This window comes from Monodon monoceros, unplaced genomic scaffold (assembly GCF_005190385.1).
Source record: "Monodon monoceros isolate NGI ecotype Baffin Bay Population unplaced genomic scaffold, NGI_Narwhal_1 Super_Scaffold_1, whole genome shotgun sequence".
NCBI lineage: Eukaryota > Metazoa > Chordata > Mammalia > Artiodactyla > Monodontidae > Monodon > Monodon monoceros.
The window spans coordinates 74,741,424-74,756,317 of record NW_021703765.1 but is presented as its reverse complement, the minus strand read 5'-3'; the positions used below and the strand labels follow the sequence as shown (position 1 = coordinate 74,756,317).

Here is a 14,894-nt window from a genome sequence, read left to right as displayed (position 1 = left end):
GAGCCAGTGTTCAAGGCCCGACAACAAAAGGGCTTCTCAGCTCTGCCCACTGACCTTCCCTCTCCATTTCTTCTGTAATGCCTTAGAGCCCCAAGTGACGCTCCACTCCTTCCATCCAAAGGAAGCTACAGGGCATTGTGCTAAAAAGCATGGACATTGGAGTAACACTGATGTGGTTTCAAATGTCCCATTGAACATTTGCTTGCTGTGTGGTCTTTGGTAAATGTCTTCACCTCTCCAGATCTCCATTTCCTCATCTGCAAAATAGGGGCTATGACCTCACTTACCCAGCAGGTGTCCTGCTGGGGGATTACATGGGATGAGGAAGGACAGTGTTTCCTGGCACATAGTAAGCACTTAATAAACAGAAGCCATTATTAGTATTACCATGATTACTATAATATTTTATAATTATACAATATTTTATAATGCAAATATACTGCTTTATAATTATCATATATTACCATTATTATTATTATACCTCTTGTGCTCCTCAGCCCCCACTGCCAAAGGGTCTAAATGAGCATGGGGACACGTTGGTGCCCAAGACTGGGAGGTCTGGGTGGTGGCCTTAGCCCTTCACTCTGCCACAGGACATGGATTTTGAGCACTTCAAAAGCATCTGGTGGGACTCCCTCATTATTAGTTCAGGGAACCAGGAGACTACGTAGTAGGTGTAGAACACACATCGCTTCCTCCATCAATTACAGCACTTCTGCACAATATATTTTCTCAGCTCCATTTTCCAAATGAGGAAACTGAGGTTTAGTGAGGGCTTAAGTGACTTCCTCAGATTCAAATGACTGTTATAGCATTGGCAGAGCTGGGGTTTGAAACTAAGAAGAGGGCATTCCAGGGCTTCTCTGGTGGCGCGGTGGTTGAGAGTCCACCTGCCGATGCAGGGGACACGGGTTCGTGCCCCGGTCCGGGAAGATCCCACATGCCGCGGAGCGGCTGGGCCTGTGAGCCATGGCCGCTGAGCCTGCACGTCCGGAGGCTGTGCTCCGCAACGGGAGAGACCACAACAGTGAGAGGCCTGCGTACCGCAAAAAAAAAAAAGAAGAGGGCATTCCAAACTCTGGGCTCTTTCTATGTCACACCAAGAGCTCCTCCACCTGCTAAGAACCAGCCTATTCAAGCATCAAACTTGCCATCTTGGTAGGGTGACCAACCATCCTGCTTTGTCCAGAACTGAGGGGGTTCCCGGGTGCCAGACTTTCAGGGCTAAACGGAGCAGAAGCTTTAGGTGAACACAGCTTCCCCCTACATCTTGGTGCTATGGACACCAGGCCCATAAGCCATTGGCCTCCCCAGTCTGCCTTCAAGTGTGTCTGCTTCCTGCCCTGTATTCGGACCCTCTTTCCTCTGTGCTGTGCTGTGTGTGGGTAGAGCCTCCAATGGCTGCCACTGTGAATCCCTGTCGATTTTCCAAAGTGAATTTTTGTGAAATCACCAAAGGGCACAACATCCTAAAATTAAAGCATTAGTTAAAATACATGAAACAGCGAAAGCAATGGAAACAGCTGAGATAGTATAATAAAACCTGTCATTACAGCAGGTTAGGATGAGAAATAGTCCTTGCATTATGCCCCAAAGGTTGGCAAACTGGGACTTCGTAAATATGTCAAGAAATGTACGCACAAACGCACACACAGAGATATTTATATAAGAAATCTCAGAAGCAGTGGAAACAGCTGAAATGGTAGAATGATGTGCATTTCGAGTACATAGTGTGCGTTCTTGCCCCGGTTTATATAACATGATCAGGTACATATTGGGGAGGCGGGGTGCAGAGATTCTGGACTCTGCAGAGTGTCACCGGGCTCTGCAATTTTCCATCAAGAGTTCTCTGGGAAGTTAAAAGCAGTCTGTACAAGATCAGCTTTCGGACCCCTGCACCTTTGCCTATCAGAGGTCTCCCTGGACGTTTACCTCGGTGTGTGCAGCTCTCCTGCGCTAGTCCCACGTGACCCCACATTCCTGCTGCTAATGGGTTCACAGTCTGTTTTGCCATATGGGGGGAGGTAGAATTTCTAACGGGGAAGCCACAAGCCAGCTTCTGCCCACTATTACCCCGACCAGGATTGACTGATACTCATACTTGGGGCCTCGGGGAGGGGACATAAGCAGGGTGACCAACCATCCCTGTTTGCCCGGGACTGTCCCAGCTCTAGCACTGAAACCCTTCAGTCCCAGGCAAACTGGGATGACTGGTCCCCCTACAGTCAAGTCCCAATGTCATTGGCTCTTTCAGTGTTCAACTTCCTTCTATTACCTTTTTAAATCAAAGATGGACAAAGCCAGTGAAATCACCTCAGCCCATTCCTGAGTCATCTTTCCCCCGCTGGATGCAAAAAGGAACCTGTAACTCAGGTTATAAAAACTAGCAGAAAGACATGAATTTTTGGTGTGCCACCAAAATCCTACTGCTGATCAGCAAATTAGCGAATTGCTTCTGGGTTGATCTTTCCGGTGGGTCTTAGTGTCTGTTTTATTTAACTGACGGCATCTGTCTCTGATAGCAGGGCTCTCTTGGAGTGATAAATTGCGTCCATATTTACTCTTCTTCCTAAAGCTAATTGTTGGGGGGTTGTGTTTTAAATACCTTTTTGATGTGCTAAGAGCTCCCCGTGAGGTAAATAAACAGACCGTTAGGTTTCGCCCAGAAGTGTCTGCAGAAGCACCATCTCCTAATTCGTGGTAGTTAATGGACATTAACCTCTCCGGCTCAACCCTCATCCTATAATCATTGTCATTACTTATAATAACATTTTACACTTGTAGGTCAGCTTTTCTTTCTAAGTGCCCGAGTCTCGCCTAATGAGTAGCTTTTGAATCTAAATAATGAAGTATTTGCCCTTCTCAAGTTTCCATGTCTAGGAACAAGAACGCTCTTCCCCTGACCTTTGGCTGGAGCCTGTGCGCGAGTGCACAGACACACATATTCACACTCACGGGCACAGGCACACATGCGTACGTGCACTGGAACACACATGCGCACGCACATACAAACACACACACACCCTCTGAGTTACCAACGGGAACTAATACCACTTGTCATTTCCTTATCTTCAACATGCAAATAATCATGATAGCCACCATTTCTGGAGCGCTTCGGCCCAGTTACTGTGCTAAAGGCACTCAGCATGCGTTTCATTTTTATAGCAACACTTTGAAGTAGATAATCAGCCCATTCTACAGACAGGGAAACTGAGAGTCCCAGAGGTGCAGTAACCTTCTCAGGTTCACACAGCTAATAAGTTACAAAGCGCCATCCCAACCCCCGTGACTGTCACCAGGGCCCACACTCTTAAGCCACCAATGACCCAAATGACCCCAGCCGACTCAGATCCTTCAAATGCCCTTGACCACTGTCCTGGGGCAAATCCTAGTGGGAGAAGAGTGCCGGGAGCCCCTGCTTCTGGGTAGCATTTTGCAGCTCCAGACCACTCGAGACAGTTTGCCCGATTACAGGGGCCAGGAATGGCGCCGACCTTTCTGGACCCAGCATGGGGTTGGGGCAGTCTGGACCCGGAGCTGCCATCTCTCAGAGGAGGCTGAGATGGGCCTGGCTGGACCCTACTGAGCCCCGACCCAGTCCCCTGCCTCCCCTTCTGGAAGGATATAGCACTTTTCCCTCTTCCCAGCCAGGAAGGAAGAGAATGTCTGTGGTCTGTGTCACAGCTGCTACCGCAAGGGAAGGGCCTCCGAGGGACAGAAGCCCTACAGAGACAAGACTATGGCAAAGAGAAAAAGAACCAATCCTCTCAGCATCCTTTCTGCTGGCAGCTTGAAGCTATTTGAGGCGTCAAACGTCCCCCATTTGGTTTCGAGGCAAACGCCACTTGGCTGGGGAGGGGCCCCATTTTCAGCAAGTGTTTTAGCAGAATGCCAGAGACCAAAATTATATGCCTTCCCCTCACGGCTTAAAAAGCAGCCTTCAAGGGGGTTTTGCCCATGTATAATTCAAGAAGCGCCAAAGCTGGAAACTGCAAACTCGGTTAGATTTTCCTTCCCCGGGCGGATCTTTGTCTCAAGCCACAATTGTTTAAAATTGCAGTGTCGCGTGCATGGAAGGGAATGGCTCTGACCCCTTGTTCAGGTGACACTTGTCAGGACCTCCTCATTGAGGAGGCTACAAGAGGACACACAGCGGAAAACCTGAGTGGCTTTGGTCTGCATCCAAAGTTCTTTTTCTCTCTTTTTCTTTGTCCTTTAGAAGAACACAGAAGCATGAAGCAAATAGCAGCCCGATCTGCTGGAGTTTGGTACTCGGTGTCTCAGAGGCCCTGAGGACATCTTGCTGCTTGGGGGTGGCAGCTTAAATGCCCAGAGACTCTCAAATAACCAACTTGAGCATGTCACCCAGCTCCCACCCAAATTAGCAGGCAACCAAGAGGCCAGGACACTGGGGTCCTCCTGCAGGTTGCTTCCACAGTATGGGCCTCGCAGGAGCTGGCTCTGAATATAATCATAGTTTCCATAACTGAGGGACACGATCACTCAGGGTTGGCAGCCCTCCAGATTATCTCACTTCCTGGGGCATGACAGCAGGGCAGACTCCAGAATCAGGGGATCTGTATTCAAATCTGCCCTGCTACTCAGTGGCTGTGTGACCTTGAGCAAGTTGCTCAGCCTCTCTGGGCCTTCTTTTCATCATCTATAAGATGGAGCTAATAATGTCTGCCTTGTGACGTTGTGAAGATTAAAAGATTAAGTGCTTGCCTGTAGTGCCCAGCTCTGACCTCTCCAACGGGCACAGCAAGCACAGTGCCGCGGCCATGGTACTTTCAGGAGCCCCCCCCCCAACCAAATACTTTGCTTCTTGAAATAAGCAAGATGCATACCTTGAGTGCGTTGGAATAAAGGTGAATATAATTGAAGCGGATTGCATTCATCTTTATAACTATGCAGGGATAAAAAATAATTTTTAACGGGGAAAGGAGCCCACAAAAATCAAGATGTAGCCCTGTTGAGCCCCACGGAGCACATTATAATCATCTCCTGTAAACCTCACAGCCCACGGCAAATATTGTGAGCCGCATTCTAGAGGTAAAGAGTGTGGGACTCAGAGAGGTTTGGTGACTGTCAAGGCCACACTTCTGATAAGCCCTGTTCTCTTCTTCTTAAGTTCCTGCTTTAAATCAGAAGTCACCTTCATACAACAAGGAATAGAAGAGAAGGTTAGCTTGGCCCTGCCTTCGGAAGGGTCACAGGTGGAGCCTTTGCCCAAGTATCCCCCCACCAGGATCTTGGCGCCATGCACATACCACTGGCTCTATTATTCACTAAATAAATTTCTTTAAATTATTTATTGAAATTAATGTATTTTTAAAAGAAAAATGGTATATCTCTACCACGAATAGAAAGCTGGGATCGCTTGCCATAATTTAAAAAAAATACATAAGTATTAAAATTTTAAATGTTCACATGTAGACCACTTAAAATCATCTTGCATTAGGGTTGGAAATATAGAGAGATGAGTGAGGGTCAAGATCATGCAAGTGAGTGTCAAGGCCATGTGAATGAGTGTCAAGGTCATGTCAATGAGGGTCAAGGTCATTTGAGTGAGGGTCCAAGTAGAATGAGTAAGGATAAGATCCCTGTCTATTATAAATTTTGTTATTTTGTTCATCAGGGATGTTTTTCATTAATCTTATTTTTTTTATGTATTGCCTGTATTTATTTTATCTTAATGACTGAGTTTTTTGTCAACCCCTTAAATTTTGGACCAGAGGTGAGTGCCTCACTTGTGTTATGTCATCTGTGTTGCATACAGAAGGAACGTGCTCCCCACTTTGAGAAACCCAGTCCAAGGTCAGTGACTTCCTGGGCCGGTGCCTTGGAGTAAATCAGACCAAGGAACAGTGAATGGAGATGTTCCAGGGAGGCATGGGCAGGGTGTGGAGATCAGTGTGGGCCGAAGTGGTCAGCAAGTGGATTTTGAGAACTAGTTTCAAGGCCGAATTAACTTCCAGGCCTGGAGGGACCATTAACGTCTGCTCTCAGACTCCCCTTAATGGACTGAAGGCTCACTCCTGACCCAAGGTAAACCGTTTACCCCGCCTTCCTCGCTCGCCCTAGGCCTGGTGTTTATAAAGCCATTTGCACTCGCAGGAGAGGGGAGAATGAATGGTGATTGTTTCATCATTAAGTTAACTCTGCGACAACTCAGATGCAGCACAGGGGTGTCCCCATTCCTGTCCTCCCGCTGACCCACGAGTGTCTACTGTCTGTAAATACCACCCAGCGCTGTGAACAGGTGTAAGATCCGGCTGAGTGAGCCCAGGCTGGGGCTGGAATGCAGAATTGTGCCTTGAGTGTGCAGGGTTCTCCAGCTGCAGAGTTCCAAACATTTCACAGGCCCTTTCTAGCAAAGCTAATTAACTTCCCACTCCCCCGGTCACCGGTGTAGAGCAAGGCATAGGAATTATTGATGTGACCAAGTTTCCTAGTAGCTGGTGGGTTGGGGTCACCTTCTTGCACTGATCTGAGGGGGGAACTGAGGACCTCGAGGTATACACATGTGCATGTGAGCACAGGAACATACGGGCCTGAAATCCCACCATTTGATGTCATTAAGCTTGTGGGGAGCTTTCTGCAATGCACTAGGCAAATGCAGGTCTCTTTGAAAGGGGGGCCCCTGAGCCTTTGTGGGTAAATAATCTCACTTGGTTGGGGAACATTCTCAAAGCTAGGGTTTGGGATGCATGGGACACCAAAGGGAAGACAGGAAGCCTGTGGGGGGGGAAAGAGATGCTAAAATACATACAGGAAACGTGTGGAGAGTGTAGGAGGCAGTGTGGGAACACATTCGTCCATGGATTCAGCCAATATTTACTGAGTACCTGCCATGTGCCGAGCACTGGGCTAGAGGCTAGGGTTACAGTGGTGAACAAGACGGACAAGGGCCCTGCTCTCATGGAGCTCACAGTCTAGCTGGGAGACAAACCACAATGAACCAACTCCTTATCTCAGCCTCTAAGGCCTTTTATGATCTGGCCCCAGCCTTGTCTCATCTCCTGTCACCCTCCTCTGGACTGCCAAACTCTAGCCATTTGGCTTTCTTTTACTTCTTGAACACACCAAACTCTTTCCCACCCCAGGGCCTTGGCACGTGCTTTTCCTTCTGCTTGGAGCATGCTTCCCTGGATTTTCATATGACTTTCTCCTTCTCACTTCTCAGATCTCATCAAAAACATCACCTCCCCAAGAAGCCTTCCCTAACCACACACATCTAAATTTCCCTTTCTCTCTATGTCACTTTCCAGTCCGTTGCCTAGTTTTATTTTCTCCTCAACACTTAATCACCATCCTGGATAACTATTGGTTTCTGGGTTCCGTGTCTTTCTTCTCCATGTAAATGTGAGCTCCTTGGAAGTAAAGCCTTTGTCTAGATAAAGGAAGCAAACAAAAAGTTAATAAGTGATTGTGCTTGTGACGCAGTGAGCACCTCAGTGAGAGAGGATAACGTGGACAGGTGTGGCCTGTTCAGGGCTTGGGGGATGGGGGTGGTCAGGAAAGGCCTCCCCAAAAGGCGCTGTTTAAACTGAAGCCTGCAGTACAAGAAGCAGCTAAAGTGGAAAGCAGATGGGGGCTGGGGCGGGTTCAGCTGAGGAGCGGCGCCTGCAGGAGAAAACCCGAAGATGGCATTTTTTAGTTGACATTTTTCAAGGAACCGAAAAAGACACCTCTCTGGACAGTCAGGCCTGGGTTTGAATTTCAGCTCGGCTACCTCCAGCTGTATGACCCTTGGGCAAGTCACCTCCCTCTCTTGGCATTAATCTCTATCTTTATAAAATGGGGATTAAAATGCCTTCCTTGGGGGCTTCCCTGGTGGCGCAGTGGTTGAGAGTCCGCCTGCCGATGCAGGGGACACAGGTTCGTGCCCCTGTCTGGGAAGATCCCACATGCCGCGGAGTGGCTGGGCCCGTGAGCCATGGCTGCTGAACCTGCATGTCCGGAGCCTGTGCTTCACAATGGGAGAGGCCACAGCAGTGAGAGGCCCGCGCACCGGAAAAAAAAAAAAAAAAAAAAAAAATGCCTTCCTTGAACTGTTACTAAAATAACATAAGATAATATATAGAGAGAGTTTGGTACACAGTTGGAGCTTAATAGATGTTCATTTCTACCTCCCTGCCCTTCACAAGGTTGCTAGGAGACACCCCAGGCTCCTAGGATTGGCCTCCTTTAAGACAGGACCCTCTCCACCCCCATGCCTCATGCCTGCTACCTTTGCCCCCTCCTTGTATTGAATCCCAAGCCTCCCCCCACCTCCACCCCCGCTTCTTCCATCTGTATAGCCCGCTTGGCCCCCCACGGGCCTTCGTCTACAATCCCCTCACTGAAGGCTGCTCAGAGATGGCAGTGACAGCTTGTCCCACATCAGAGCTGAGCTGGGATCAGACCCCAGATCATCTAAATCCAAGACCAGCGTTCCTTCCATTGTACCAGACTGAGGTTCAGAGCCGGGGGGTTGTAGTTGTTCACTATCAAGGATGCTCCCTCCGTCAGGTTCAAGACCCAGGGAGTAATAATGCTGACCTGCCCACTCTTGAGCTGAGACATCACCAGCAGGATACTAGTAACTACCAGTTACCAAGCACTGTCAAGGAGCTAGGTGTGCTTCTAAGTTCTTTACAGACATAATCTGATTTTGCAGTCTCAGTAATCACAGGAGCTATTATAGTCCCACTTTATAAATGAGCACGTTAAAACTCAGAGGTGAAGTGACTTGTACAAGATCCCATAACTGTGAAGACACAGAGTTCATAACCCAAGCAGGGGTAATGTTACAAGTCTTTAATAACTGGCACAGCATGACCACTGGCTAATCAGAAGAGACATCAGCTTTGCAAACCTGGCCTGGCATACCTATGAACATCAGCTCCCATGAAGCCAACTGCAACCCATGATGCCGTGGGGCCCCCTGGGGAAGCCAGTGCACTTGGGGTAAAAATGAGGAAGCTCCCTGCTGGGTCAGACAGTTTGGGAGAGGACTAGAGAGCTGGCCCCAGCACCAGGGTGTAGAGAATATAATATCCAGACAAGAGGTCATCTCCCTGAGACCACTTAGCACAGTTTGAAGTAGGAGGCAAATCCCAGAAGCATGGCCCAGAGTCTGGGTGCAGTCAAGTGGAGGGACATGGCCTGGCAAATCCAAGTAGAGGAGCTGAGGTTGATGTTCAGAGACCCACAGGGGCCTGAAGCCACCAAAGCAAGTGAGGCCTGAACATCTAGGCCAAGGTCCATGTCTCTGAACCCAGTCTGAGTTCCTTCACATTATTCAGCCATAATTCCTTTACTTCCATCCAAGACAGCAGCCCTTTGGTCAAACTGTCTGGACTTAAAGCCCAGATTCATTACTTGTAGGCTCTGCAACCTTGACTAAGTTGCTTAATCTCTCTGTGTTTCACATTCTTCATCTACAAAATTTTATTGCAGCAACGATGACATAAATTGTACTTTTTAAGCCCTATGAGTAGTACTCAATAAATGAATAATTTTCCCAGGATGCTTTTATGAAACACCAATCATACCAAACTATTTGCTTTTCTCCTGTCACTTTCACACCTTGTATTGGTTAGGAATTGTGCCTGGCTGCTGGTAACAGAGACCTAAAATAACAGTGGTTTAAACAAGGTAGGGGTTTAATTTCTTCTCACTTAGAAAGAAGTCCAGGGCTGGCATACTATGTCCTCAAAATCATCAATGTCCCATGTTCATTTTTTTTTCCATTATCCTTGGTGCATGGTTTCCATGATCAAGGTCACAAAATCACTGCTGCAACTCCAGCCATCATGTCTTCATTCCAGGCATGCAGAAAGAGGAAGAGAGAAAAGCAAAAGGGTGCAGTGGCTGAGTCAACCCATCTTTAAGGAGCTTTCCTGAAAGCTCTACCCAATTACTTTCCACATACTATTGACTGGAAATAGCTTGTGTATCTGCAGAGGAAGCTGGGAAATGTAGTTATTTTAGTTGGTCTGTTGCCACTTAACAAAAATCAAAGTTAGGTTGCTAAGGAAGGGGGATATAGATATTGCGTGGGCAACCAGCAGACTTTGCCTCTTTTTGTCCATGGTGGTTTGTGTACTTGACATATTCCCTCCCTGTTAAAATCATACTGATCCTTTGAGGCTTGGCTCAAATGCATCAGTTCCTTAAAGTCTTACCTAGAATCCTCTATCTAGCACACACCCCTTTCTACCTGCATTGCTCAACACAGTAGCAGCCACCGAGCAATGAAATGTGGCTAGTGCAACTGAATAATGGAATTTTTTTTTTTTTTTTGCGGTATGTGGGCCTCTCACTGTTGTGGCCTCTCCCGTTGTGGAGCACAGGCTCCGGACGCACAGGCTCAGCGGCCATGGCTCACAGGCCCAGCCGCTCCGCGGCATGTGGGATCTTCCCGGACCGGGGCACAAACCCGTGTCCCCTGCATCGGCAGGCGGACTCTCAACCACTGCGCCACCAGGGAAGCCCTGGAATTTTAATTTAAATGACTTAATTTTAAGTTAAAAAAAACTAATATTGCATTCAGTTATTGGAAAACTTTAAGTATGTTTGGAACAACTTGGGTATGCAAATCTAGCTTTTCAACCATAAATTATATAATCTAAATACAGATCAAGTATTTTCAAGGAAACTTTAACATCTGAATTGAGATGTGTTATATTTACACACAGATTTCAAAGACGTAGTACCAAAAAAAAAAAGAACGTAAAGTATCTCATTAATTTTCATATTGATTACATGTTGAAATGATACTGTTTGGAGTATATCAGGTTAGATAAAATATCCCATTAAAATATTTCATCTGAAAAAATATAATTGCATCTGTTCCATTTTACCTTTTGGATGTGGCTACTAGAAAAATTTTAATTATATATGTGGCTCTGAGTATATTTCTACTTCACATCTGTGCTTTCTATTTTCTGTATTTCTTTCTATTTTCTGTCAGTTATTAATATAGCTGTCTCCCTCCTCCATGTACATGGCTACATAAGAGCTGGAATCCTAGTAGGATTTATAGCAGCTACTTACTGAGCACTCGTTCTGTGCTAGAAACTATGCTTTTTTTTTTTTTTTAAACTTAAAAAAATTTTAAATAATTGTAGATTCACAGGAAAGCTTTCAAAAAAAAGGACAGGGAGGTCCCATGTACCCTTCACCCAGTTTCCCCCCGTGAGAACATCTTGCATAACTGTAGTATAATATCCAAACCAGGAATTGGCATTGATACAATTGACCAATTATTCAGATTTTGCCGGCTTCAGGTGTACTCGTTTGTGTGTATGTGGACATTTCTATGCAGTTTTAGCACATGCAGATCTGTCTAAACATCAGCACAATCAAGATACGGACCATTCCATCACCACAAAGCTCCCTCATACTACCTTTTATAGCTGCTATTCCCCTCCCCCAGTCCCTGACAACCATTAATCTATTCTCCATTTTTTTATTTTGAAAATGTTACATAAATGAAATCATACAGTATGCAAACTTTTGAGATTGGCTTTCTTCACTCACTTGAGATATATCTGAGTCATTGTGTGTATCAATACCTCATTCGTTTCCATTACTGAATAATATTCCATTGTATGGATGTACCACAGATTTTTTATCCATCCTCTAATTGAGGGACATTTAGCTTGTTTCTAGTTTTGGATAATTATAAATAAAGCCACATGTACAGTTTTTTGTGTGAACATTGGTTTTTATTCCTCTGGGATAAAGGCCCACAAGTGCAACTGTGCACTACGTTTTTTCATGTGACATCATTCCACTATATACTCTCTATTGTGGTAAACAGCATGTGAGAGGAGAGGGAAGAATACAGGCTTTGAAGAAACACACCGGGATTCAGATCTTGACTCCATCACCCACGGTGGGCAGTGCTCAGTTTGTGCCTCTGTAAAATGGGTGTGTTTAACACAACTCTCAGGGTTCCTGAGGTCAGCATATAAGCAAAGGTAATTGTGTGGCAGGTGGTAGGTGCTTTACTAATGCAGATTTCTTTCCTTGCACCCCTGTGGATCTAGCATAGGCACTAGCATAGTGCCTATGGCGTGGAAGGTGTGGGATCAAGGAAGAAAGCTGGGAGTGGGAGGCGGGACAGGCAAAGAACGGAGCCCAGCTGTGGTTTCAGAACAGGTGGGTGGGCTCACGTACTCAGCACACAGCCAGGATCTAGCCTAGGATGGAGGCCGCCTGCTCTGGCTGGATTGGAATCCCTTCTTGGAGTGGCAGGTGGCAGGTGCACGCTGCCCGCTTAGCAGGTGCTTGTGGCTGGCAGTGTCAACAGAGGCTCAGAATTGTTGGTTAGAACCACAGTGAAGGCTTTCAGAGCCCTCCCCTCCATTGTCCCCACATCGCACCGGAGGCCGGGGAAGAGAATCCATCTCTTCTACCGTGGGTTATCTAGAATTAGCTAATGGCTGCTCTTTCTTGAGCATTTACTATGCACCAGACACTGAGCATAAAACATCCATACAACGGGGAGAGACTTTCATTCTTCCCATGTTACAGATGAGAGAAGTGAGGCTCAGAGAAGTGATGTTAGTTGCCCAGTCCTATCTAACCCCAGTACCCTTCATTTGATCCTTTTGCTATACCACTCCAGAATAACCAGTCTCCTCTGTCACCTATATGCCATCACACCAACACTTCCCTCCCTCCACCAACTAAGCATAAGGAACCAGTAAGAAACCACACAGGGGCTTCCCTGGTGGCACAGTGGTAGAGAGTCTGCCTGCCGATGCAGGGGACATGGGTTCGTGCCCCGGTCCGGGAAGATCCCGCATGCCGCGGAGCGGCTGGGCCCGTGAGCCATGGCCGCTGAGCCTGCACGTCCGGAGCCTGTGCTCCGCAGCCGGAGAGGCTACAACAGTGAGAGGCCCGCATACTGCAAAAAATACATAAATAAATAAATAAAAGAAACCACACAGGAAGGGTCTAATGTACCCTTAAATCCATCCTTGAGAGTAAGAGTAAGCCTTGCCTGGTGGTCGGATATATAAGTGAGGACTCTTTTTACCAAGTTAACAGATACTCAACCTGATCTGACTTATACCAAAATGAAAATATATTGGCTCCATTGACTAAAATGTGCAGGGCACAGATGGATCCAGGTGCTCCAACAACATTATCAGAAATCTGTCTCTCTCTCTTTTTTTTTTTAATATTGACTTCATTGTTGAAGAGCTTCTTTCTTTCTTTCTTTTTGTCTTTTTGTGTCTGGTGTATTTCACTTAGCATGATTCAAGGTCCATTCATGTTATAGCACATATCAGAACTTCATTACTTTTTATAGCTGAATAATACATACAGACATATCTATATGTTCCTGCCTGTCTGTCTACCTATCTATCATCTCACATTTTATCTATTCATCTATTCTTGTTTTCAGAACGGTTGGGTTATATGGTAATTCTGTTTAACTTTTTGAGGATGCTTTTTTTTTTTTTTAACATCTTTACTGGAGTATAATTGCTTTACAATGCTGTGTTAGTTTCTGCTTTATAACAAAGTGAATCAGCTATACATATACATATATCCCCATATCTCCTCCCTCTTGCGTCTCCCTCCCACCCTCCCTATCCCACCCCTCTAGGTGGTCACAAAGCACTGAGCTGATCTCCTTGTGCTATGCAGCTGCTTCCCACTAGCTATCTATTTTACATTTGGTAGTGTATATAAGTCCATGCCACTCTCTTACTTCGTCTCAGCTTACCCTTCCCCCTCCCCATGTCCTCAAGTCCATTCTCTACGTCTGCGTCTTTATTGCTGTCCTGCCCCTAGGTTCCTCAGAACTTTTTTTTTTTTTTTAGATTCCATATATATGTGTTAGCATACAGTATTTGTTTTTCTCTTTCTGACCTACTTCACTCTGTATGACAGACTCTAGGTCCATCCACCTCACTACAAATAACTCAATTTCGTTTCTTTTTATTGCTGAGTAATATTCCATTGTATATATGTGCCACATCTTCTTTATCCATTCATCTGTCGATGGACACTTAGGTTGCTTCCATGTCCTGGCTATTGTAAGTAAAGCTGCAATGAACATTGTGGTACATGAGTCTTCTTGAATTATGGTTTTCTCAGGGTATGTGCCCAGTAGTGGGATTGCTGTAGCCTCTTTGTAGGGGCAAAGATGGTCACCATCAGCTCCATGGCTGCTTTCTATCAGTTTAGCAATCTCAATGAGAAAGAGAGCACCTATTCTCAGAGTTCCCATCAGTGTCTCAGGATTGACCATCACTGGACCACACATGCATGACATGTCCAGTCCTGATCAGTCACTGTGTAGCCAGGAGAATGGGACATGCCGATCGCCAGGCGTGGGACACATGCCCATCTCTTGAGTTGGTGGGGGGCTCCCCCTCCATTCAAACAAAGACTGACAGTGATGATGGGATGATTCCCCAAAGGAAAAAAGTGGATGCTATTCTCAGGAGATAAAATGGTATCTGGCCAAACCAAACAAACAACGTAGAGTGTCCCCCTGCCCCCAATTTCCCATGAAACATTTCAACTGTGTCACATCTCTGCCTGTGCCAGTTTGGGGAGGAGGGTGTTCCCTGTGGTGAGAGATGTTGGAAAAATTCCTAGTGGCTTTAGGAGACCAAATAGGCAGTATCATAGGAACTGCCAGACATTTCAAGGGCAATTGTTTGAGAAGGACAAGGTTTTAGGGTGTGTGAAGCTTGAAGTTATCTTTTTTTTTTTTTTTTTTTTTTTTGCGATACGCAGTCCTCTCACTGTTGTGGCCTCTGCCGTTGCGGAGCACAGGCTCCGGACGCGCAGGCCCAGCGGCCGTGGCTCACGGGCCCAGCCTTTCCGTGGCATGTGGGATCTTCCCGGACCGGGGCACGAACCTGTGTCCCCTGCAT

At 46.4% G+C, this 14,894-nt stretch overlaps 1 protein-coding gene across 10 annotated transcripts in view; it reads left to right on the top strand.

Annotated features, from left to right (window-relative positions):
- The window catches only part of CUNH12orf49 (chromosome unknown C12orf49 homolog), a 272,190-nt gene extending 267,000 nt beyond the window's left edge, over positions 1-5,190 (top strand). For 4 of the 10 annotated variants that reach the window (XR_003792829.1, XR_003792815.1, XM_029218545.1 and 1 more), the window contains one exon: positions 4,220-4,376. Coding sequence is in view for 7 of the 10 variants with exons in the window: in XM_029218545.1 (XP_029074378.1) it covers positions 4,220-4,237 (18 nt within the window). In the remaining 3 variants the exon portion in view is untranslated. Of the gene's footprint in view, positions 1-3,651; positions 3,890-4,219 lie in introns of those variants that run through there. The other 6 variants (XM_029218518.1, XM_029218511.1, XM_029218502.1 and 3 more) reach the window with 4 other exon arrangements.
- Positions 5,191-14,894: the final 9,704 nt, after the last annotated feature.